Source organism: Gymnogyps californianus, chromosome 19, assembly GCF_018139145.2.
Source record: "Gymnogyps californianus isolate 813 chromosome 19, ASM1813914v2, whole genome shotgun sequence".
Classification (NCBI taxonomy): Eukaryota; Metazoa; Chordata; class Aves; order Accipitriformes; family Cathartidae; genus Gymnogyps; species Gymnogyps californianus.
In genome coordinates this window covers 5,414,588-5,440,402 of record NC_059489.1, presented here as the reverse complement: position 1 = coordinate 5,440,402, position 25,815 = coordinate 5,414,588, and the positions used below count along the sequence as shown (strand labels likewise).

General features: G+C 40.3%; 1 protein-coding gene across 2 annotated transcripts in view; it reads right to left on the bottom strand.

Annotated features, from left to right (window-relative positions):
* Positions 1 to 656: 656 nt before the first annotated feature.
* MMD (monocyte to macrophage differentiation associated) overlaps positions 657 to 25,815 on the bottom strand; it is a 38,785-nt gene continuing 13,626 nt past the window's right edge. The window contains exons 1-7 of one of the 2 annotated variants that reach the window (XM_050908616.1): positions 19,856 to 19,972; positions 13,310 to 13,391; positions 6,582 to 6,742; positions 5,671 to 5,745; positions 5,158 to 5,259; positions 4,253 to 4,322; positions 657 to 2,952 (exon numbers count right to left, since the gene is read on the bottom strand). In XM_050908616.1, the coding sequence (XP_050764573.1) occupies positions 2,752 to 2,952; positions 4,253 to 4,322; positions 5,158 to 5,259; positions 5,671 to 5,745; positions 6,582 to 6,742; positions 13,310 to 13,391; positions 19,856 to 19,884 (720 nt within the window). In that variant the 5' untranslated portion in view covers positions 19,885 to 19,972 and the 3' untranslated portion in view covers positions 657 to 2,751. Of the gene's footprint in view, positions 2,953 to 4,252; positions 4,323 to 5,157; positions 5,260 to 5,670; positions 5,746 to 6,581; positions 6,743 to 13,309; positions 13,392 to 19,855; positions 19,973 to 25,815 lie in introns of those variants that run through there. The other variant, XM_050908615.1, reaches the window with a different exon arrangement.

Genomic DNA, 25,815 nt, shown 5'->3' with positions numbered 1-25,815 from the left:
ACGCATGTTATCAATGCTTCATTTAGACTCAGTGTACTTGTTGCACTTCTAAAAACTAGAGGCATAGAAAATACAGAAGCAAGTGCTTTTAAAAACATTTGCTTCAGGAAGACAAAGAAATCACATCTCTGCTACTGCAGCAAACATTACTGGAAAAAGCACTATTGGTACTCCTGGGAGGAATCAGCCTGGAGAGCTGCAATTAGACAGAGAGAAAAAAAAAAAAAGGCTAATTGACATACTTGTTTTCCAGACAGAAATGCATTTTTAGTTCAGCTTGTCTACATTTTCTGCAATGAAACTCCTTTATCATAGGGATAGGAGCAAAATTATGTATTTTACTGTCATATAATTGAAAAAACCAAACTCCAGTATATAATAAGAAAATTGATCCAGAACAGCAAAGGGAAAAGTAGCAAGTTCCCAATATTGACCAAAATTTAGACATACTTTTTTCCATACCACAAATGGAATAATTTGGATTGTAATCTTTCCTACTATTTTTATTTTAAAGAGTTGACTGAGCAAGCATGAGGGTCATTAGGTTCAGCTCTGGATCTCTCGTGTCAAGAGTGGCAACAGTGTTAGTCCCTTACTTTCCTGCATAAGTGTTGGAGGGGAAAAAAACCCAACCACCAAGAATACAACAGTTTCCAAATTGCACAAAATGTTTATTGTTAGTCTAGTACATTCAATATCATATTGACTAGAATACAGTAATTCAAAATATTTTTGGCGAATTGAAATTTTTTAAAAAACATTTCAAACACTCCAAAAAGCAATGCCATGAAAAATTAACTTAAAATTAAAACAAACATATTCAAGCAATAGTTTCACTTTTGACTACAGAAAACCTTTACATGTATTTTAGTGGTTTTAACAGTACTGCATTTAAACAAAATATATGAACTCACAAAAAGTGGAAAATATTAAAATAGACACAATGTTAAAAAACGGAGGCATCCAGATGTGTGAGACTGTTGTACTAGGAATTACCTGCCCAGTTGTTCCATTTGTTCTCTTTCGGGGCAGTTAACTAGTCTGCTGTAGCGGTGCTGTTTCTCCCATCACCTGCCAACACCATACAGCAATTCTTCAATGCCTTGAATTTAAAGTTTGTCCCCCTTGTAAATTCCATATACAAATGTATACATTCTAAAATACGCAACCCACTGGCAAATCTAGGTGCTATATTAAACGGTACCTTGAAAAACATCCCTATCTTGCTACTTATTGTTTGCAGACAGGCAATATCCAGAACAAAATCTGAAAAAGGCAACACGTTTTGGTTTTGTTTGTAAATACTGACATGAAAAACTAAGTAAATTAGAAAAAGGATAAAGTCAATCTTAATATAAGACATTCATTATATAGTGGGACAGGATATAATTACTGGACAAACAGTATTACAATGACTTTTCTACATCTGGTCATTTAATGCACGTGTTCTACAATCATGACTTGCTACCACATTTGGTTTTCCTGGACAGAAAGACAGCAATACAATTAAAGACCAGTTTTACTCTGTGTTAAGTCCCAGAATGACGAGTGACACCGTATCAAGTTCTTCAAGCTCTCCTCCCTGACAGGCTGTTCTTGTGAAGAACCAATAACCATGAATTCCAAGTGGTCAGCAATTGCTCTGTACCTGCTGCTCTGACCAGGAGTTCCCAACAGAACCACCCCAACGAAAATTGGTGGGAACAGGCTCTGTTGGCCAATTTCAATCCCTTTGAAAATCCAAGCCTTAAAATTACAGCACCGATATGTGTATACATATTCTGGAGAAATGACTGACTCTCTGGTATGGATAAGGGGATGTTAGCTGTCTACCTTCCGTAATACTGCCAACCCTCGGTAAGTCAGCTTTCATCCAAACCGCTGCCTGGCTGGGTAGCACGGAGCAGAACTGGGAATCTTGAGGAGAAAATCATGTTAACTGTTTCTTTTAAAGCACTTCATTTCCATCACGGATAAAGCCAAATTAAGGTGCTGTTTAAGTGGTACTATAGATGAGCAGAATACTATCATGTTAAAACTCAGCAGAATCACGTTTAGATTTTAGCTCGTAAAAGTGGTTATTACAATTACACTTGTAATACAACCTTTGGAAGAGGTACAATGTTCGCTTGTCAGTACAGTATGTGGAATGTAACCATTTCTTGCAAGATTTTGCAACATGAGTAACTGCATAGATGACAGTTGTGTGTTTTCAGTTCAATAAATGTACTTCTAAAGTTTACAAAAAACACAAAAAGTTTCTATAAAAGTCACATTATATCAAGATAACGGGTGGTAAAAGTAGATTATTTGTCTGTGATTCATGTTTAATAAATGACTAGTGGAAAGGTGATAGAAACCAATTTCAAATCAAGAGAGTTACATTTTCACTATTGCACTGACTTCACCATTTAAATCACTAATTTAGAAAAATTCACGTAGTTAAAAATTGTAAAATTAAACTAGAATATAAAATTTATTTGTAAACATCAGGTAGCCAGTTCTACTAACATGGAATGGACTCTTGGTACTGCAGTACAGTATCTTGGTTATTTACAGCACTTGCCATATGATGGGCAATTGCAGGACACATACGACATCAGTTCACAGTAATTGTGTTCAGAGAACTATCAAAGTCAGTGCAGTTTTTCTGTGCAATTTTCCAATTTCCCCGAATTCCTTAAGTCAAATAATACTGTTACAGAGGCCAAGTGCAGATTTTTTTTTTTTATCTCTCTCTCTCTCTCTCTCTCATAAGTGACGAATTATGTCTGCAGGACTTCTGTAAAGGTACTTCCAAATGGCATAGTAATGAACAGCAGCTGCTGTGGCCACAAAGATGTGCCAGATGGCATGGGCAAACGGAATGACTCCATCGCTTTTGAAGAACACCACACCCAGACAATATATCAAGCCTCCCCAGGCAACCTCCTGAAGTCCATCGGTGTTGCTCTGTCAATTAACAAAGAAAGATTAGGGATGGGGTGTAAAGGAGGGAAAGGGTATTTTATGCTCAAAATATGAAGTGCTTTCCCCCCAAGAAAAGAAAGCTGGCTGTCAGTTCAGAACATCTTGGATATGATAGATGGACAAGTGAGAAAACTAGTATATTTATATTACACTTTGTGAAATATATAATAATATATTTATATAGTATGTCTCCATAGCACTATAGAAGTAATAGAGGGATAACTCAAGAATTAAGACAAGTTTGACGTTTTGCTTCATGCTCATTAGCAGAGCAGACAAACATGGAGAAAAAGAAAACCGCATTACCGTGCGTAAGCACGCGTTTAATGCAACTCCTACTAGTTGGATGAAGCGTCCAGCAAGGTTTTGGTATAGCACAGCATTCATGTGGAACAGTTAAGGCATTACCTTGTAGAGGTGTCAGATTTATATTAGCAGCAGAGAGGGTTATTCAAAGTTATTTAAAATGTGTAACTATAAATAAATAACAGTCAAAGTTTTGAGGTGGACAAGACTGAGTAGGATGCTTTACAGATGCACCAAGAAATCTCTTTTTAAGAAAACGCCAATTGCTGAGAGATCAAGTATCCCAGATACTGTACATCAGTTTGATACAGTTCAACTACTTCTCAACTTTTCAATTTTCCCCTGCTTCACTGATAAAAAGAAACCTCTAGTAAGAGACAATCTTCTAGCTTTGTTGCCCCTAAGTAAGGCAACGTTTTGAAAAGGGGCAAGAGTCAATTTACTTCCCCCATCTTGGATCCAGACCACAGCATCAATTGATTAGATTTCCAGAGAGCTCTTACATATACCAAGAAAAAGGACAATGTGTTACCAGAAGTCCATTCCACTTTTATAAAGAAAAAGCTTCTTTCCCAATTTGTAAGTGGTAAGTGGGCATTAAGTAAGTTCATCAATAGTAATAGCTAGAAACATTCCTTGACAGGCTAAGGTGCTTCACATCTTTATCATTTTTACTCAAATGGAAGTAATTGAATGGTTATGTCCAATATCCTTTCAGAAGTGAAGTTTGGAACCTAAGTTCTTTTTATCTAGACCCTGCAGCCCAGATTCAACAAAACAAGGTAGCATTTCATTGAAATGCAAACTATAAACCCAAAATATAACTGACTATATTTGGTTCTTCTGCAGAGAACATTTACAATTATGGTGGACTAAAATTAACATCTTTTCAGAAGAAAGAGAGCTGCACTGGAACTTAAGCTAGTTATAAAAGGAAAGTTCGTGTGTTTGTAACGTTAACAGTCACATTCCTTACCATGGATGTCACTACCAGAGCAGGAGAAAATCCCATCGCTAAATAGAAAAAGAGTTCAACGATCTTATACCTAAAAAGGAATAATTTGAGTCATTTAGGGAGGTGTACAAGAGGATGAACATTTCCTTCAACAGTAAAGAAAATACTTTAAATTTTATGTTAGCATGGGTCCATTAAACTATTCAAAAAGCTTTCTATGCAGATAGATAACCGATGTTTTATGACAAAAATAATTCTAGTATTTATCTCTGCATTGTACAGTTGCAGGTGATACCTTCTTCTCTAAATACTGCCTAGATGCATTCATTTGCATTAAGTACTAGTGAGAATAAAACATTGAGACAACTTATATTTTCTTATTTGACAAGAACCTCAGTAGCTCATCGCCAAAACAAAGAAGTTGGGTCTTGCTCCCTGAGGATAAGTAAGGAAAGCAGGCTCAAGAATTCAGATCTGAAACTCAAGGACTAACATCTCAAAACAAAAACAAGGAGGTAGTAGGAATCAATATGCACCAGTATATATAAACAATATAATGTTGCAGTATAATCTATACACAGTGCTGCCTAAATAAAGGGTGTAAAAAAGCCATCATTTCAACTGGTTTCTTACCCTACCCACTCTCACCCCTGCTTTCTTGTAGCAAAAGTTAAAGTTTTAAAAGTGGATACTTCCCTCCCACCCCTTTAAGAGAAGACAATAATATAGCCTAAAGAAATGTTATGACAGGGTGAATACAATTATCTTCTGACAAGAGGCAAGTTTGCGTCATTCTCATCACACATTTCTACTGTTTCAAAGCTCTTACTTCAACATGTGAAAGCCTGGATAGGAACACTCAGAAAGCAAGAAAGCCTCCACCTTTTAATTTCAGTTTAAAGTTAAATGCAAATAATAATTCTTACTTTTCATGGTAGAGAAATACATAAATGGTTCCTCCAGCAGCCATCAGCCAGATAAACCAACGCATGTGAGATGCTAGAGGTCCAAGCTCACGTAGATTTAACCTGGAGGTACAAAGATTTCAAAAGACAAAAGTGATGAATGAATGGACCATACTGACACAAGAGTAGTAGGGCTTGATAAAAATAAACAAATATTCAGAGCTATAACAGTAGGCATGATGGGGGAGAAGACACTTGAACATTCTATACACGGAGACGCAGAAGGTGTGTTTGCATTGATGTGAGGGAAGCATAAACTGGGATATGTGGAATATAAATAAATTACTTTCAGCTGATTTCTAATATTACTTTCTGTTCAGCAAATCCCAGGAGATTACATTATGTTGCATTTTGCAATGCAGAACGTGGTCAATTGCATCTAAGAAGATACCTATAGATTTTGGAAAGCCGCAATGATAAACTTTTTACATTGGAAAAAGTTTTAATTCTGAAGCTGCGCTTCAGATTTCTTACCATGGTGCATATGATGCCGCAATAAAGACATAGATCATCATTCTGTCACACATGTGAAAGCAATGCTCCATTGTCCTAGTAAGAGAGGGAACAAGTCACCAATACAGATTTTGGAAAGATTTTTGTATCATCTCAGTTTCCTGACACACTTTGGAATTACTTTGGGGAAAATACCATCAGCTCCATAACCTCTTAAAACCATCTGGAAGACTGTCCAGCTGACTTCAACTTCAGGAGGTCACAAGCGAGACACTTAGGAGATGAGCACTCCTCCATTCCTCTCCCCTTCTCCACCCCATCACGTATCCTGCTCTCTGGCAAGGAGGCAGAAAGCTGTCACATCAACTCTGCCTAATCCAGAAACTGTTACTATTCAGCAACTACCAGTTAAATCCAATTTATAGCCCAGAATTATATAGGAGTCATAATGGGACGGAAAAAAAAAAAGTTTAAAAAAAAAACAAAACAAAACACATCTTAGTTTTGCTATTGCTGCCTTGCTCCCAAGGAGGCCTTCTGCTAGTTAGCTGTGTATTGTATGATACTTTGAGGAACACAGAGTTTGCCAAGAGAATTATCTGAGCATGCCATAGTCCCAGACAAGTGTTCTCATTTCTGCAATGGGATTATATCCACCATGCACTTAGATTATATTTTTCCCATTCAACTTCTGGATTAGGAGCCACTAGGGCCTAGAAAAACACATATTTTCTTTAATGTTAAGCAGATATTAAAGTTCGTTTGTATATGAGCTCACTATTTCTTCCAACAGAATCAAGGGTGGTTTTTTCATGATTCAGTACAAGGTACCACTCCGGCCTTCTGTAAAATCATGTTTTTGATTGAGAAACACAATGGAAAAACATCACAGAACATGAAAATAAAACATCTTATGCATCTTATAGCGATACCTTAAGTGACTCTTTTTCCAAGAAACGATATGAAATACTGTGGAGACAATGAAGAGCGCACAGAGCCCCATGCCATACATCCATGCTGTTATCTTTTCCCATCGATCATCAGAAAGCCGGTGGAGAAGGGCACTACCCACAATCGCAGGAACAATGAGGAACTAAGAAAACAAAAGGCCATTGTTAAGTCTTTACTTGCAGCCAGCATAGTACCACCCACAGTACAGCAACAGCAGGGCAGATAAAACTGCAGTATGCCGTATAAGACCATACGTACGACATTTGATGGCTCCTAACTGGAGCAAGTTTTTCATTTAGTTGTATGTTGACACACAAGCGTCAAGACTTCGACGATGTCTCAGACATCTAGGTCATACCCACTTGTGATAAATTTCTCCTCACATGGTATTAGGCTAGGTTACTAGCTCCTCTAACCATGACACAAAATCAGACAAACAAAAGAATTTGCTAAGTCTTAGTAGTGTTTTTACTTTCACATTCTGCTTTGTGTTTTAAAAAAGTTTTGATCTTACTCTAGGCTTGGATCTAAATCACCTCTTGTGCATAGAGGCAGAGCACAGGACAGACCAAAATAAACTTATATCCCAATGAAAAAATAAAGCATTTAGAAGTATGCAGTTAAGTAGAAGACAAGAGAATTAAGCAAAGGCTTTGTAGAACTTGGGGTTTAGATATCATAAATAAATTAGCTGCAAACTTCTTTTATGAATAGATTCTTAATGCACAAAGATGATGTTCTTTTAATGCAGCATATCCAAGTCTGTTTTCCTTACCACCTCCCTCTCAAGCAGCTTTAATTCAGATCTTCCAAAACAACCACTGTTAGAACATCATGATGGAATTAGCATGCTCACATGAAGTATCTAACAAGTGGGCTGCAGGCTTCATACACATTTAAAACTACACTCCTTTCCAGAATAAATTACATCATGTATCTTTGTCTCATTCAGAAAAGAAAACCCTAGGAAAAAAAAAAAAAGGCATAAATCCCCCAAACATGTCCAACAAGTATTTAAAGAAAAGAACCTGCTGGCTCAGACATTTCGACCCGTCTCCTTCCACTATGAAGGCATATCTTTGTCAGCCTTCTAAGTTAAAAACACTGCACAAGTGCCCCTCCAGGCCTTACAGTGTGGCTTAAGATGTTATTTGTTCACTTGAATTGTAAATAAGCTTCATAGGTTAAATTCTTCGTAGTTTAACCCAAGTCTCACATGCTAAACAATAAAGCTAGGAACAAGTAATGTTTAAACAAATCTGGCTGCTCTGCTTTGCATTACAGGTTTGATAGCTTAGAGTACAAAGTTCTGGTCTAGCCTGCACTGTCTTTGTCCTTTATCTGCTTACAGACTAGAAGAAAGTGAGGCTCTGATCACAGCTACAGTGCAGAAGATGCAGAGTATTCCGAATGAATCTGAAAAGTAGTTGGTTAATCCAGAGAGTTTAAAAAAAAAAAAAAGTGGCTTTTACAGTACATCAACTGTAGCTTCATTGCTATTATATTTTCTTCCTTTTTGCAAACTGTAGTACATTTACACCAAAAGCTGTAAAGCCATGGAAATGAAAAGTATGGCATTCCTATATTCACAGTATTTGGACCAGAGGTGAAAACACTTTCTGAGTTTTGTAATGAGACTGTGGAAGTTGACCTCATGCACTTTAAGGCCAAAAATAGTCTGCCAGTCTGGCTTTTCATTTATCACAAACCATAAGTTTCCATATACATATCCTGGACAGCCCCCAAATTCAAGAAAGGTTAAAGTGTTTCACTCCTCAGGAGATTAGTCACTCCTGTTTTCCACATATGGCATACAGTTTAAAGTGTGGCTGAAGCCCTTGAGACAGCAAGGAACTGATTAGATGTGGCAGTTGTTTCATTTAGTTTTTGCATGAGACAGGAAGATACTCAGCACCAGAAATAGCTTTTTAGCCATGTTTCTTTAAGCTGTGCAGTCATGCTGTATCCACATACATCCGTTTCCTTCCCAATTTCTAGTGCAAATATCAGTTTTGACTAAACTTGACAGAGAACTAAACAGTGTCAGAGAGATTATGTACCCACAAGTATCACGAACACAAGTACTAGGTAAAATAGCAAATCCCTACTAATTCCCTGCTAAAAGCCTGGGCATGAGCTGCTCAGCGATTCTGCCTGGAGCTCTGATTGAGACCATTTTATAGGAAGGAAGACCTCTTTGGAAACTAGGCTTAGATATTACACAGAACAACTTGCCTTTCTTACACAGATATCCCAGCTTTTTTACTAGTCTACTAAAATAAGTATTTCACAAGTTAAGCTACAATGTGTAATGCTCAAATGGGCCAACATAGAGTTTGATGCCAAACACTTTTCCCAGTAATTATTGTATCTAAAGTTATAGGGTTAAAACAAATAAGAAATTTTCTTCTCACCTCTTTCTTCGCACCTTCAGAACGAAGAATACAGCTACAAATGAGTACATGGATGAAGACTGGAATTATTCTCTTTTCTGCCTTGTCCTGGCTCTGAAGAACGATTCTGCTTCTCACAGGGAACAGCACTATACTACCATGAGAAGGATTTATTGTTTTTCCTAAGTATTCTATTTGGAAACACTTTCCCTCTGTGCCTGATATGCCTCATGGGAACAGTTAGACTAAACAAGAGATGTTTTATTACTCTTTTTCTGACCAAAAATAGTTAGATTAAAGACAAAATCCAGAAATGATACCCTGCTGTTCCAGCCAACTGGATAAAAGTTCTTTAGATACTAATGTCATAACAGATAACATATGATACAATGGACTTTATTATATCCAACATCCATCTTACAAGAGAAATATACCACTCTAGTCACAAAACAAGGCAGATTTTCCCATGTTCACTTGAAAAAAATCTCTAGTGCAAGAACTGCATTTTAATCTTCAGAATGGAGAAGCAATGAATCAGTCCTTTAAAAGGAGGGGTATTTACCAAAAAAGTGGTCTAAGAATCAGAACTAACTGAATGAGTGTGATTGTGTCGTGTCATTTTACAGCAATGACATAGCATTTCTAAGTTGCCAGCATTTCTAGTAAAAAAACTAGCTACAAGTCACAAAAAGCTCTGCTTATTCCATCGTGAAGCGCAACTCTTCCAAATGAATATTGTCAAACCCAGCAACTTAACGTACTGTGAACAAACCCAGAACCGTGATAGTCCGATTTACTAATTTTAGCACCTTCATTAATATTTGCTAAATCAGAAATGAGGCTGGTAGAGAGATTTACAGAACAAGAGAGTATGCAACAGTTTCACTAAGTTTTCTAGAGAAATGCCAGAACAAAATGAGAGCATGAAGTTACAAAACCCTTTGCAATAAGGAGAAAGACAAAGGATTAAAATGTATTTATTTACAGCTATACGCAGGAATCTTTAAGAAGAGACTCGGACACAAGTCCCGTGTGATGTATTTTGGGAAACCTACCACAACCCATATTGTCACAAATAGCAGCCACTGCAAAAAGCCTTAAGGCACCAAGAAAGATGCTGAAACAGTAAGCTGTAAACCTGATCAGGCACACTTCAGGGAAATTACACTCTCTGGTTACTAATTTACACCAAAGTATCCAGTATCTTCCATCTATCTAGGATTGCTTAGGATACCGGTACGTTGGTCAGTATTTTATCTGTATTCTTTCCGTATTTCTGTAGACAATCTCTCCCATACAGAGGTTTGAAAATCTGCTAAAAATCTTGCTTTTGTATATAACATTCATGCCAAATTATTTTCTTTGCACACAAGGCTATGCACGTCATGTAGTCAGCAACAATGACCTTTGATGCACAAGCCACTGTAGCAAAGCATGGCGCTATTGTTGCAATCTCATGTGCCTTTCATTGCGAGGGAAACACGACCAGCACAAAGATGGTCCCTGCACTTCCTCTTTGGAAAGGAAGACAATGGAAAGATCAACAAAGCAGCCAAAATCACACGTGACACTTAGAGGGAACCATGAAGGACTGTGTCCATCTCAAGCTGCCTGCTTCAGCAGCGTAGTCCTGAAGCCAAGTACAGTGTCGCCCTACTCATCAATTTTCTCTTCTCAAATAAGGAGACAAGCATCACGGAGTGGGAAGCCTACCGGCAACTTGGGTTATGCAATACAGAGAGAGCAGAGAAACTGCTAATATCAGTCAGGTAGAATGGAGACATTTTCATCATAAGAGCCCTTCTGAAATTTTGATGACCCCTTCTTCCATGCTCAAATGGCCTGCTAAATGCTCCAAGCCTCATTTTTGAAATATTTATACTTCTTTCTTCTCTCTTCCATGCACTGCACAAACCAAGACTGGAATAGAGAGACTATAACTTATTTTAAGAATAGTTCCTCCTTTTAAGGTAGTTGGAAGAAACTTTTAGAGCAGTATAAAGCAAGCTGTGTCTAAATTCTGAGGTTTTAATACAACAGAGCATATCTTTTGTCTGATAAACCTTATGTACACTAGAAAGTTTCATCATGAAAGAGCCACCCCCCCCTTAGATTTAGCTTACCTTACAACTCAGATTCTTACAACTCCTGCTTCTCTCATACACTGTTTCCTTCCTGTTCTTCTAAACACAGAGAGCAGTCTTTTCTGTCTCTGTATTCAACTGCTTAGCTGCCCTTCCTGTCTCCTAGTGTCTAAAGACAAGTCAGTGCTTCATTTAATTTAAAAAAAATCAAGACTAGTTAGAAATTTGAAGATACCTTACTATGCTACACAAAGTTACCTTTTAAGTATTGTAACAAAAAGCTATGCATGGGATTCTGTATCCTCATTTACTGGGTTTTTTTGTTGCTGTTTTTGTTTGGGTTTTGTTTGTGTTTTTTTTTTGTTTTGTTTGGGTTTTTTTTAAGCAGCTGCCTAAACTGACTACTATGTATTTTTAAGTCAAAAAACAGATGGGATACCTACTGAGGAGTACAGCCACACTCGTAAAATACAAGTTGACTACTTTCTGAATTATGAATAAAGCTTTGAAAAAAATATATGGAGAACCATTGCTAAACTCTGTTTTGCAGAAATTACATCAATGTCTAATTGAAAACGCATACTGTAATCTAGCGGCAAAGACTCAACCACCTGACCATCTAACATTTAGTAGAACAGTCTGTAACACAGAGGAGAAGCAAGCAGCCCCCCAGCTTTTTCTGTATAATCCACTGTGTTTCTCAGATTAGATTCCTATTTCAAGGCTTTAAATTTTGATTAAAACTTATTTATTGCATACAATTTTATTCAAGGAGTAACAATCCCTCTTTTATACTACACTGTATTTTCTTCCAAAGGGTATGTTAATATTGCATATCCCCAAGCTGTTAACAGTTCATGGTAGGTTTTAGCACGTAGCTTGACTGTTCAGAAAGTAATTAGACAGCTTCACCAGAAACTGTAGCATACCAGAAAACACTGATACGACATCTTGGCTGTAACCTACTGCTAACAGGCAGGAATAAGACAAGGTTTTTCAACCAGATGAAAGCTAGAATTGCTAAGGAGTACAGCAACTTCTGCCAGATATTTTGAAATCTAACTTTTTGGCCAGAGTAAACAAGATTTGTACAAGGATTATGAGATAAACTACATATTTGTGCTAACTAACAGAATGTTGCTTCATTCTCTAGACAAATAAGCATATATTTACATAATGCTGTACATGAGACCCTTGGCTTAAAAATACATAAGCTTCAGTTAGCTTTTCTGTATGTAAACCAAGGTGATTCTGTTTTTACCAGCACCACAGAGCTGTATGTTGGTTATTTATAAAATATACACAAAGGATCCTTAAGAAAAGAGCTCTTTCTAGAACTGAAGAGTCCCATGCACTACCTTGAGCATTCGTATCTGTAGCTCACTCAGACACACTGGCAATAAGAGGCTGAGGACAAAGTCAAACATACTTCAGACGTTTGGAGTTAAACAAGGGATTGAAGAGAAGCACAAGCTGCTTTTATAAAAGGGCAAATGCTATCTTAAAAAACAAACAAACACATTTTTAAGTCCTTTTGAAAGTGCCAGACAGCAAATTAAACTTCCCAATTACAACAAAAAAAAAAAGGGACTGCTTTCCTTATTTTCTATATATTGTATATTCAAATCTAGTATGGCTCCTTACATTATGAAAATAAGGAGAGACTAGGATTTTTAGTAGGGCTGTCAGCATTATTAGTGCCTCTTTCAAAACAGCAGATTTCTCGAAGAATCAATTCATAGATACTAAGTATCAGAACTAAGCCACTCCAGCTCTTCTAGCTAATACCCACATGATAGTCTTATGAAGCCTTCCACTTCTGACATGAATAAATCTTTCTTACACTTGCAGCACACAATTCGCACAATATTATGTCAGCACAGTACTGGGAAATCTGCCTTGCAAGACTAACTAGTATAGGCCCATATTCACTTTACCGTGGTCATCCTTTGACTGGGACAGAGGAAAACCATCTGGTTAAAGACATGTAACTTACTTTGGTGAAAAGGAATCTCATGAAGCATCTGGAGCTCCTAGAGATTCAGAACAGGGACGGATTACCAGCCATCTAATTAACGCTACATTTTCTGGACTGTTATAGCTGAAGCTTATATAACAAAACCAGAGAGGTTGTAAATATGAATACGCTCAGGCAAAGGTAAGCATTTAGCCATCCAAACCCACAAAAGTTTACTGAAACATCTGGTTTAAAAAAAAAGGAAATGTACTTACTGCATGTGTGTAACAGTTAGCAGCATGTTCATAGCAAGTGGGTTTGTAGCGGCTGTTTGCTGGAGCTGGGTGGTTCATGAACCTGTTGAATAATTAAGAGGTATTTTTAGGAAAGTTAATAAACCATCTCTTTGGAGCGTCATGAAGGAATACCTCCAGCCTAGTAGTGTTAAAAATTATAAGTACAGACATGTTAAAATTAACTGTTATTTAAATTGTAAGTTCTCCCAGATAAGTTCTCTTAACAGAAACATATGTTAAATAAATTTCTGTGACTGCTTGTCACAGTGGATGGTTACTTTTAATCAAGACTTTGCATACAGAAGTCAGACCCCCGCTTTTCCGACAGCTTGGTCGGATGAAGAATGAACTATTTCCTATTTAAATTACACAAAATGGACTCCAAATTACTCTTGAAATATGGACTTCATCATAGCTGCCAAGGGTTACTCTTCTTTTAAGAAGTTCTTGAAACTACAGCAATATTCCCATTCTATAACACCTTGGAATAAACCAACTTGAACACTGACTTTTCAATTCCTATCACAAGCATATTTGTGTTTGGAGTGTTAGAAGCCTCGATTTTTCTTTGAAGCTAATCCTATCTTCTGTCTGTAGCTAAGATCCAAGCTACACAGGGATGAAAGGAGACTCTAATGGTTAACTCTGAAGAGGAAAAATTTCCAGAGGCTTACCATAAACATTCCACCTTTTTCTCTAAGAATTTTCAAACATCACCTAACAAACAAACAATCACACCAAACACAGTCTATGCAAACCAAATGATACGATGAAACTTGAGAAAGTTTTGGAATAACTTGCCAATACAAACGTTGCATTTAACTATTCTAAAAAACCAAACACTTGAGCTGTTTCTGTGAAACTACACAATTTAAATCTGTGTATAAAAACCTCTAAAAGACAGCACACATTTATATGCAACCAGACAGTCAAATAAAAGTTACGAACTACTCCAGCTACAGTACCGTGTATGTTAACTCAGCACAGCCGACTATCATACAAAAGTGGTTCTCTTTCACTAATAAATTCCAGTTTACTCCAGACTATTATAAAACTATACATTGACAATTAGTCAGGTATCCAACAAGCCAGGAACAGCTTCACAACAAATACAGAACACGTCTGTATGTTCAGAACTGAGAGCAGCTCTGTTAGCTAGATTTATATAAAGAGCTTGTTAGACAAACTTTGGTCCTCCCCCATGTCCCTCCTGGTTTAAGTCAAAACCAGTCCTATTTTTACAACATCCATAAAATATTGGCCGATCTCAAACCAGGGAAAAACAAACCACCAACCAAAAAAATCCAACCAGAATCTTATAGTTTGAATAAGCAGTTCCAGGCTTCTAGGATATAAGATACTTGGTTTTCTCGACTGATTTATTAAGCGATTTGTAAACCATTTTTTTCTAAACTGATATACGAAAATTTAACAGCACTGATAAAATAACACAGTGTCATGATCTCTCTCCAAATTGTGGCAATTTCAAAAAACAGTTTCAACTGTTACTAATACAAAGGATAAGAAAAATACGAATTTCATTCACAGACGCCGAGTATAAATAGTTGTTAGCAAACAAATAATTCCACAGGAGTTAATATATTGTTAAAAAATGGCAATTCTTTTGTCAGTGACAAACGACACCTTGCTCTCATCTCCAAGAGGATAATGACATTGTATTCATATACGCCGGCTCGCAGAACATTTGGAAAAATTATTTTGGTGCCCAGTGCATACAGGTCTTCAACAGCTGCTGAAGACCATCTCAGCATCCTCTACAGATGGAACATTCAGTTTCCTCAGTTCTGCTTCCAAGTTAGGAAAACATTTAAAAATAAAAGCATCTGTTGGCTCACTTGAGTGACCAGGATTAGACTGCCCTTGCCCAGCTCCATAAATTCAAAGTCATGGGAAACCATTCACTGATTACATCTAGAATATTATTACATTTCTCCAAAGGCCATGGTGGTACCTTGGAAGTCTCACAAGAAGTAAAAAATAAAAAACCCCAAAACTAAAGAACCAAAAGGAATAAGCTTATCCTCAGTATTAGCTTTATAATTTCTGTTGTTCCAAATTTCTATATAAGATATTATTATCATCTAAAAATCTATAAATAATTGAAGGTAGCCTGCTAATGGGACTTTCTATTATCCATTAGAGGACTACTTTTAATTTTTTTTTCCTTTTCATTTATATTTATTTAGTAGAAAAGATACTGGATCTTTCTAAAGCAGTCACAACAAAGCCTGGGGTAATGTTAGATTTTTAGACAGAATTATGAACAACCACTTCAGAACAGTTCATTTATTATTAGGACCTCTTATTCTCACTAATTTAAAGACAGCATTCTTAGCAGTAAAACAGAACATGAAGACATTAACAAAGCTGTCCTTTCTCTGTTATCTACGCAAAGGGTTGGGTTTTTTTCCCCTTTCTTTGTGCCAGCACAGGAACGATGCAAATATTCATTCATCTGTGTGGTAGCTGTGGGCTGGCAAAACAGACAAGCATCAGGTTTCAGAAAACTTCACACTTACAAAACATTTCAAACATTTTTTTTTGTTGTTTTAAATATATACTTCAATTCTGACTATTTAATTTAAAGCAACAACAAAAATGGTTAGTAACACAGCTGTCGAACAGAAAGCTTTACTGGACTCCCACAACAGCTGAAACTCGCTTTTCTTCCACCAGAGAGAGTTCTAGCAGAACACCCCCATTAGCAATACTTTACCCCTCCCCTTCACCTACATGTTTATACTAATAACACCACCACCACTAGTGTGTTTTGGCAGGAGAGGAAGAGTTAGACTTCACCTCTACCTTAAAGAAAATGATCTCAACACCCCAGTACCTAGCTTTCCCGTACATTTGACATACCTGCGCCTCTCCTTGCTGAAAGGTATCGACTGCAGCAGGCTGCAAAACCCAGGCAGCAAATGCTGGAGCACATTTGCTCAGGTCACAGCTCACAGACAACATTTTCAGTAAAGCAAAGCTTCAGTGATTTTCCTATGCCTTTTTATAATACTATTTATAAATGTTATCAGGAACAACTTTAGAGGAAGGATCATTAAAAAAGTGGTTGAATAGGGTAATAATTCCAGCCAATGCTTCTCTTGAGTTTGTTTCACTTCCAGTTTGACAGTTCATGTTTAATGCCTTAAGAAACAGACCTGAAGTTTGAAAATAGCTGCTTTGCGATACTACACTGAAGTACTCATCAAAACGAGGAAAAATTATTTTGATACATACAGTTAAAAAAGTCAGTCATATACTCCTGTAGTTATATATACATATGACATTGCAATATAAAGGCAGAAGAATTTGGTTGCTGACTTACAGTCTAGAGGCAAAAACTGTTCTGCTCTTTCTTAAAGATAAATAAATAAATAAACCCCACACCACCACCAACAACGGATGCTTTTTGTTTTCTGCCACATGAATACTGCAACACAGGGACATTGTTTTTCCTCCTATCTACAGGTCAAGTTCGCCTCTTCTGAAAAAGATAATTGTGAGGAATATAAGCTCACCTTCCTAAAAGTGGAAACTTGATATACAGCGTTCAGATGCTGTTTACTCCTTAATACAGGCGCTCTATAACACAACCATTAAAGGTTATTATCAAATGCAGGACAGTTTGATAAGGTCCCACCGAACTGGACTACAATTTACAGGAAACCTCTTTAAGTGAAGCTTTTTGATTCTCTAACAAATCTCTGATGTATTCTTTAATAGGAACTCTAGTGAAACCGGAGTCATTTAATCAGGGGATATGCAACATTATCTCACAAGAACGCATAAACACTTCTCCATTTAAGATACTGACAATCCAAGATCTCTAATATAAAATATTAACTCCTTCAATATCAGAATTTGTTGATTTCTGAAAATTAACAGACTAGTAAGTACTTTCAGCCAGCCACCAGAGCAGGATGCTTTTGCACTGAATTGAATTATGAGTTCATTTTCACAATTCAAACGCATTCTTAAAGCTCAAGAACTACTTGAGGCCAAGGAAGTCCAAGCTTTATAGTTTCACAGCATGCAGACAACCTTCTTTGATGAGCACATTCCCAGTATAAGTGGAAAAGGGGTATTGAGAAAGACATATGACAATTTAAAACAAGAGAAAAGAAACTCATACCCCTCCCTTTACACTACTTGAACTTAGATCTTGAAACACTTCAAATATTTAAAACGTTAAACATATGGACTAATCCATTCTTTGTGAGAGACTCCTGGTCTCAAGTTCCTATTCATTTCCAAGGAGCAGATGCTATATGTTTCATAGTGATTCCAGAATTAAGAGATCATAGTATTTGGGAGAGAAAGCAGGAGGAAAATCTGAGGGTTCTTAATGTTTTGTCTTTGCATGCAAACCCAGCTTAGAAAAATAAATGATAAAATCCCAAATCTATTGCACATATCTGTATGACCTTTGTCTGGTATCACAGCAAGCTTGTACCCCAAACTGCAGAAGGGTAAAGCACTTTTCAAATCTTGCTTTATTCTTGATTCCCATCTGCTGAATGAATTATTCTTTTAAGCACGAAGTAGAATGTCAGTAAAAACAGCAAGCACTGATAATAGCCTCAAAGATCTGGATTTTTTAGTCTTTTCAGGAAGTAAATTTCCTTTACTCAGCTCAAAAGGCCTCATACTTCCTTTTACCAGCTTAAAAGCACATTACCCCTTTTTGTACTTCTTTTCTTGTGCTTTCCAGCAGCAGGAGAGACCATTTAGACCTACTAAACCACAAACAACAGCATATGAGAAACTGCAACAAGGTGGGGATAACTCCACAAAAACAGCAGCAGCATACGTTAAATGGGGTTACGTATTTAGATACTGAAGCAATTTTTACGTTATCTAGGCTCTTTGTTTTCGAGAGGAAAAACAGAAACAAAAAAAATCACAAGCACGTCAAAATAGATCAGCACTACATTTTCATGATGATCATTTAGGTAAGATTTTGAAGAGAAACGAATAGGTTTATAAAAAACTTGCTTTCTTTGACCAAGTTGGCAGATACTTCCTCTTTACAAATTCAGTTCATTCAGTTAAAAATAGAGCCATATTCCTCTGGACTAGGCACCTTCCTTCCTGGATTAGGCAATACCTAGTTGTGGTTTGTAACTGTTCACATAATCTTTACTATCGCCGAACACCTAAGTCACAGAAATAATTCAGATCAGTACAGAAGCAGGCCACTTTTTGGAAATATCAGTGAAATCACATGCTGTATAAAGGTTCTTACAGCATGATACTAAAGATAAAATGAAATCTGCAATACTCTGAGAATCCATTAACAATTGTGGTATCATACATAGATTAGGTCACGGAAAAAAGTGTCTGTGCATCCCACTGACCTCCCAAAAGACTCCTCAACCTTCTGGCAAGTATGAAAGGCAAAATTTCAAGCTAAGAGCGGGGAGCGAACAGAAGTCACACCAGGTGCTGCAGAACATCTGAGCTCAGGGGCAAGGTATGAGCCAGCGTAACAGCCTAGGTGCGGGCTAGTAGAGAAACCAGGTCTGACCACGTTCATATTTTTCTCTCTTTTAATTTTATTTCCCTTTTAATACTTAGGCTTTGGTTTCTTGAGCAAGTTGGTGACAGGACAGCAGAGCAGCCCTACAGCGGTGTACCTGCTGAGGGAAACCATCGTCGAAACTGGTCTTATCTGGGAGACAGACTGGCACTCAACAGTTATCGGCCTCGCATCCAGACTTGGAGCAATTAAGTACCTAAAGCCCACATATATACATGTTTACGCAAGAACCTCGATCGCACTGTTACCCAACCAACCCCCCGTGAATACGAACAGCATCGTCAATCCACCCTGAGAGACACCTGAACAAAGAGCACCAGCGCTCTGCTGAGGGGCACGGAGACAGAGGAGCGGGGGCAGCCGGGGGGTGCCTTGCCTTGCCTTGCCCAGCCCAGCCCCGCGGTGGGCAGCAAGCGGCGCAGCTCGGGAGCCACAGGTCGGGCTCCGCAGGAGGCACGGCCGGGGCCGGGGGAGGCAGCGCGGCCGGGGCTGTGACACACGGCCGGATGCGTGAACCTTCACCCATTTAAAAGAGGGGAAGAAAGGAAAGAAAAAAAAAACAAAAAAAAGAAAACATGCAGAGCCCCCCCTCACACTCCGGCGGGACGGCTCTGCTCTCCCCGCCCGGCACCGGCGATACCGCGGGCCCTCGGCCCCGGGGGCCGGCGCCTGAGCAGCGGGGCCGCGCGGGGACAGGCGAAAGCGGGCGGGAGGACGAGAAAATCTCAAGATACCCCCACCCCAGCCCTCACACGACCCCGAGCTCCGCCGCGGTCGCCCGGGGCCCCCAGCCCCAGCATGCCCGCCCGGCCGTGAGGGGAGCGCGGGGCGGCCCGGGGGTCCCATCCCTCACGGCGGCCGGGGGGACGGGGCGGCGCGGCCCCGCCGGAGGACGGCCCCGCCCGGGGGCCGCCACGAAGGAAGGGGAGTGGGGGTGTCCCCGCCGGGGGAGGGGGCGACCTCACCTCCTGAACCTCTCCTGGAGCCGCCGCATGGGTCCGGGCCGCCCGCCCCGGCCGGGCGGCGGGCGGGGGGTCGGGACGGGAGGCTGCGGGCGGCTCCGGAGGCGGCGAGGGCCGGAGTCCGGGCTCTCATTGGCGTGCGAGCCGCCGCGGCGCGCAGCGACGGCCGGCGCCGTCCGTCGGTGAGGTGCGGGAGCCGGGCGGGCGGCTGCGGGCGGCCGCTTTAACCGGCCGCTCGGCTCCTCTCAGCTCGCCCGGCCCGCGCTTCCCTCCGCCCCGGCCCGCCCACAGCGGCCGGGCCTGCCGCGGCCCGCCCCCGCCGCGGCAATGGCGGGAGGGCGCGGGGCGGGCGGCGGCGGGGAGATGGTCTGGTGTGGGGGGACCCCCCCCCCTCGCCCTTGGCGAGGGGAGGCCACGGCTGCTGGCGGAGGCCGGCCCGCCGCCGTGGCCACCTCTCCCCCGGGAGATGGGGGCTCGGGGTGGAAGCGCCGGGCGGGGGCCGGCGGGAACGGGGAGCCGCGGCCTGGCCGCGGGGTCTCGCCGAGCGTGGCCCAGGCTGAGCCGGGTTTCCAGGGTCGGCCTGGAAAACAACAACAACAACAGGAGCAGCAACGGCGATGTCGAGGGCTGAGGGCTCCCCGAGGGCCGGGGGCTGCAGCTCATCCCCCGCAGCCCTGCGAGTGGCGGCCGCGATTTAACAGCACCGAGCGACAGGAGACGGCGGTTGAATTGCCATTGTCTCAACGCATTCACCCAAATAAGCAGATAGATGAGGACTTAGCGATTTCAACATGCCTAATTTTTAAACTCTAGAAGCTGAAAGAGCCCTTCCACAAGGGATATGGCATAGGCTGAGCGAGGCACCGGCCCTGGCTGGGGGGTGCCCTCACCCGCCTGCCCCTGCGCGCGGGGGCCTGCCCAGCACGGCACAGGAGAGCACGGCAGAACGCTCCCCCGGCAAAGCCGTGGCTCTGCTGTCACATAAAGCTGCGCGTGGAATAATTTACTCTGCTTTAAATCAAGGTTACAGCGGCTAGACTGCTTGTGATAACCTGGCTAGCTATCTTCCCAGTTCCCCCCGCTGTAAGCCATAATCTTATCTACTCAAACCAAACTTTTCCAAGCAAGGGTTATTTTACTAAGTGAAGAGACCACGTCAAGCATGTTTCTGTGAGATGAATGTGATGCTACCTTGTATAGTACAAATCAGGGCATGAATTAGGAGAATATTAACTTCTATTCAGGCTTCTGTCTTCTAATCTAAGATCTTGTTTACAATGGGATTTTGAACGGTTCCAGCCCTCAACAGAAGTGTTTAGTATAGGCACACCAAAGCAAACCACCGGTTTAGGCAAATAAACTATACCTAGCATCAACATCTTTTATGGTAGGAGACAGATGGGATCTGCTGGCTGCTGCTGCTGCCATGGTTTGTTAGTCACCTCCCCAGCCGAACGTGTCACCTCTGCCAGGTAACCACCTCCACCACAGGCAGCAGAAGGAAGTGTGAGCATCATGACTTGGCTGGCTCTCAGGCTAGATCTGACTTTTCATGGCCCTCAGTCCCTTTTACTAACTCTTCCTTCCATGCCAGGAGTGAGCAAATGATTGGGTGGTAACAGCTTTGTAAGCTGCCATAGCAAGACTTGCCCCTTGGTTTCTCTAGGTTCGGGATGGAATAAGCTCTTCTGGTACAAATTGCAGATTTTGGTCTCCAACAGGGGCTTGCTGCAAGGATGGCTGGGGCTGGGCCAGAAGACCACTGCAGACAGTCGGTTGCTCAACTTTGCTCAAAGGGGAGGGCAGAGCTTGTTGCTGGAAAGGAGAGCTCCTGAAATGCAGAGCCAAGCTAGTTCCCTGAGAAATACTTCCATTAATCTCAGTGAGGTATCACTGTTAATAAGTTGGTACAATCTGTCATCTGATTTAACAGCGTCACTGCTAATAAAGTTTCATATTGCTTATGTCATCTGTTAATCTAAAAGGAGCAAAAGTTTGAGGACACCACTGAAGAACCCAGCCACACACGCACGGCTGCATTTAAACATCCGAATCTTCAGTAGTATCCCAATAGCATGGCTTTATTTTGAGGTAGAACTTGTGGCGGTGCAGCTACCTTCCTGCTCAATACCACACACCCATCCTTGCATTCCTCTACAACCACCCCAATAATTCGCTCTTTCAGGATGTAAAAATGTTCAGGAACGTGTGACGTTATGGACAGCATGACTGGAAGGCTGGCTTCTTGGTGGTTCTGGTAAAAAGCTGGACTGACTCGTGTAAAATGAATCTGCTGAGACCTTCAAAGGTGTGCACAGAGGCATTGCATTTTGTCTCCATCTTCTCTCACTCCCTCTGCTCCTCTTTGACTCTTTCTTCTGTCTCTTCCCAAGCCACTCTCATTTTCATTTCCTTCCCTGCTGCCTTTGACATTTGATCTAGACTCTACCGGCAAATGTGTCAGAGAGTTTTTCTCCTCACAGTTTTCAAAGCCTGTTTTTCCACCTTTGTTCTGTGGTCACAGATCTCACAAATTGTGAGATCTTTAAAGCAATAATTGATGTAGCTTCCTGTTGCTGGAGCATCAAAGATGTACAGATTCAAGATACAGTTAAAAAATCACTGTCTCAAACTTGTTTATTTTGAATGAAAACAAGAACATTCAAATCATGAAGCTTGACCAAATGGAACCAGGTTAAGACGACCACCGGCCATCATGACAGCAGTGATGAGACTGGAAGATTTTGAACTGAATGTCTGTGTCTCTTAAGGAGACCACTAAATTACTCAGCACAGATATTGTTAAAGCGGTCCTGACCAAAACATGTTTTTAGTACCAGTGACTCTTCTTGAGCTCATCTCTGTAATTGCTTTTTATGATCTAATGAATCAAAATGCCTTAAAAAAAAAAAATCAGAACAAAAGAAACCCCTTATTATGGACCAAGTAACCATTAAATCTAAATCCTAAAAATTGGCATTAAGCATACGAAATTAAGGAAGCAAAAACCTTATTAGTTTGATTACTCTTATTTACAAAGTATGAAAGGAAAAAACCTTCAAATACCAAATGTCCATTTGATTAAAAAATGTTCTTAAGACTAGAAATATGTCATAGTGAGCTCAGCCAGAAATGTGTTTTAATAGATGAGTCAGGGTTGCAGGAAGATGGAAGAAGTTTCCTTACTGAATGCATCCCTGCTGTGGGGCACTATCACATAGTGCATTTGGAAAAAGGAGCAATCTATTGAGAATGAACAGCTGAGGGCTTGTTAATAAGAAATTTAACCTATTCTTTTTTCGTTGGGCAAAGAGAATTTAGTTCTGCTCAGGGCTGTGAGTTATTTGAAAAATGGATTGTCCAAAATGACAAAATCCCAGTTTGATACCTAAGAGACACCCATTTGACACCTAATAGAAGGTGTTTGCATAGCAAATCTGTTACTAATTGCAATTCTTGAAAGTCTTAGCAGTGAAGTCAACGAGTACATGAGCTATTTGGTTTGCCCTTATTATTTCTAGATCAAATTTTACCCATGCAGAATCTCCTGCCGGTACTTCACAGGCACTGTCTACTTGTCTAGGGATGGAGGAGTTTGTACTCCTGGACTATTTATGAGCATTAAATTAACACACACAGACATACGTAATTTCTGAATCAGACATCAAATGCTTTTATAGGATTATGCAAATAGGGACACAAAAGTGGGGTCTGTAGTTTTCACTGCATTGCAAAATTGTCTTGGGTTGCACAAATCTATCAAACGAATAGGCAGGACTTGCTGAAAGCTTCCTTTTCCCCACCCAAGACGAAAATTTAAGTGCCACATGAGAGGTCAGTGGTGAATGAAATTCTGTCAGGAAGTTACATTAATAAAACTAAACATCTCACACAAAAGCTGAGTTTCTTCTAGCCGTTTGGCACAGACAAGTTCTTATTATAAGCCTGCACAGTAACTAGTCTCCCGATTTGTTAAACAGATAACAGAGAAACAGACATTCATAAGCAGCTCCACGGTTGCCAAAACGGATGTATAGGTGACAAGACATTGCTAATGTTCCCAGGTACTTACTTTCTGGAGTTGCCAGTGGTGACAGGCTGACTTTGGAGGCAGCAGGGCAGCATGCTATGGCTCGGGAAGCTGTTAGCCAATTTAATGTAGCAGGGAGGCAAGCTGAGCAGCACCGGGCCCTTAATGAGGCACGGGAAACAAGTTTGACAGGTGAAACTCCTCTCCACTCCCAGTCTACACGGGAGAATAAATCAAGCATTTCTGGTAAATAAGGGTGGAGAAAAATACCCTTCTGTCTTCTTTTGACTTCATAACAAACAATATGAAGATCTAGCCTTCCTCTCTTAGGGTTGTACACGTGATAATGGAGGAAGGTGATAGTTACACTGAGGTTTGATTTAGAAGCTTTAGAGGTAAAGCTCTTTTCCCTTCCTTAGATTTAGAGAACAAGTTCTGAAGTAAGCGTGGTTGCAACTGAGTGCCTGCTTCAGACGTGTGTGTGTGGCTATCATAGAAATACATTCTGAAAAAGATCATCTTGGCTGGTAAAACATAACTTACTGTTGCAAATTTTGGAGGAAATTCTATTTCTTCTTCAAGTTTCTAATACAAAAATCAGTTTTGCAATAATGTGGACTGTAAGACCAGGACAGCAGTAGGTCTCAGGTGAGCCCAAGGTAAAGTGCTGTGTGCTCCACTTTGGGCACAAGCTCATCCTTAAGTGTGAGCAGTGGGGTGCTCTGGAGCACTGGGGGGAAAGCTTGAGGTTGTGTTCCCTCTTAGCGTGTCCTCAAACACGTCTCTGCAGTACAGATCAAGTGGGCAAATCAACCCAGAGCCCTTCAGAGAAGGGCTTGGGCTTTCTTAGCGCGTCCGAGGACACATGGCAGCAGAGCTACCCTGTAAAAAGTTATGCTCTGGGTCTGAACCAGGACAAGGGTCCTGCAGGCTGCATGGATGTAGCTCTTTTTTTTTTTTCTTGCTGCAAACTGACCCAGATTTCTGCTTTATCTAACAGTCTTTTTTGAGCATAGTGTGAAGGAGAAGCATCTCTTACTGAAATGCATGTCAATGGTCTTGTGAAATGAGCGCCTCTCCCTCCCTCAGCCTTCCCCCAATCTAATTAATAAGGTCATCCCACTGAAGGCAGGCTTATAAATAGCTTTCCGAACACTAATGGAATTAGTTCTGGCCTGGACAACTTTTCCAGGGTGACGCAGGTATCTAAGAAGGGCTGGCTCCTTGGCATATACAGCCACTTGCAGTAGAAATGTTGAAACATAAACATGTACCTGATGTCACAGCGCTCTTGCTGCCAGCATTAAACCTGAAATGGGATTACAGCATTACCTAGTAATATAATAGAGAAGACTTACTGCAAGTAAAACAAGTGATGTTAGAGGGATGTGCCTTGTATTAGATTACATTAGGCTAGATAATGAAATGTCAAATTCTGCTAAAGGTTTCTCTTTCGTCAGTATTTCTGAGAAAAGTGTATTTTTCATGGCCACAAACCCACAAGATTTTGTGGGGACAATAAACAGTTACCTTGGGGAATAATACAAAGTACTTCAAGTCGATAGGAATCTTTAATATGAGAGCAATTAATGGGAAATAAGTAGTGTAGCTATAAACTCTCAGAAGAGAGTGATATTTTAAAATTATTTGACTATTTAAATCATCTGTGAACTGAGCCATTGAACCCCTTTGAAAGCAATGGCTGAATTATTAACATTTTAAAATTTGGTATGAGTCTGGAATTTTATAATAAAAATAAAACCTAAGTATGTCTTAGAAAATGTAAGCTCTGATTGTTCAGAAAACTTAAACCAAAATGCAGAGAGAATATGTGTTGGTTGTTCACTGATTTAGGGACTTCAAATCAGTGAGATTAAGCTCCTAATCAAGAGACAGAGATCAAATTATAATTTGATTATCTGTGTGACTAATG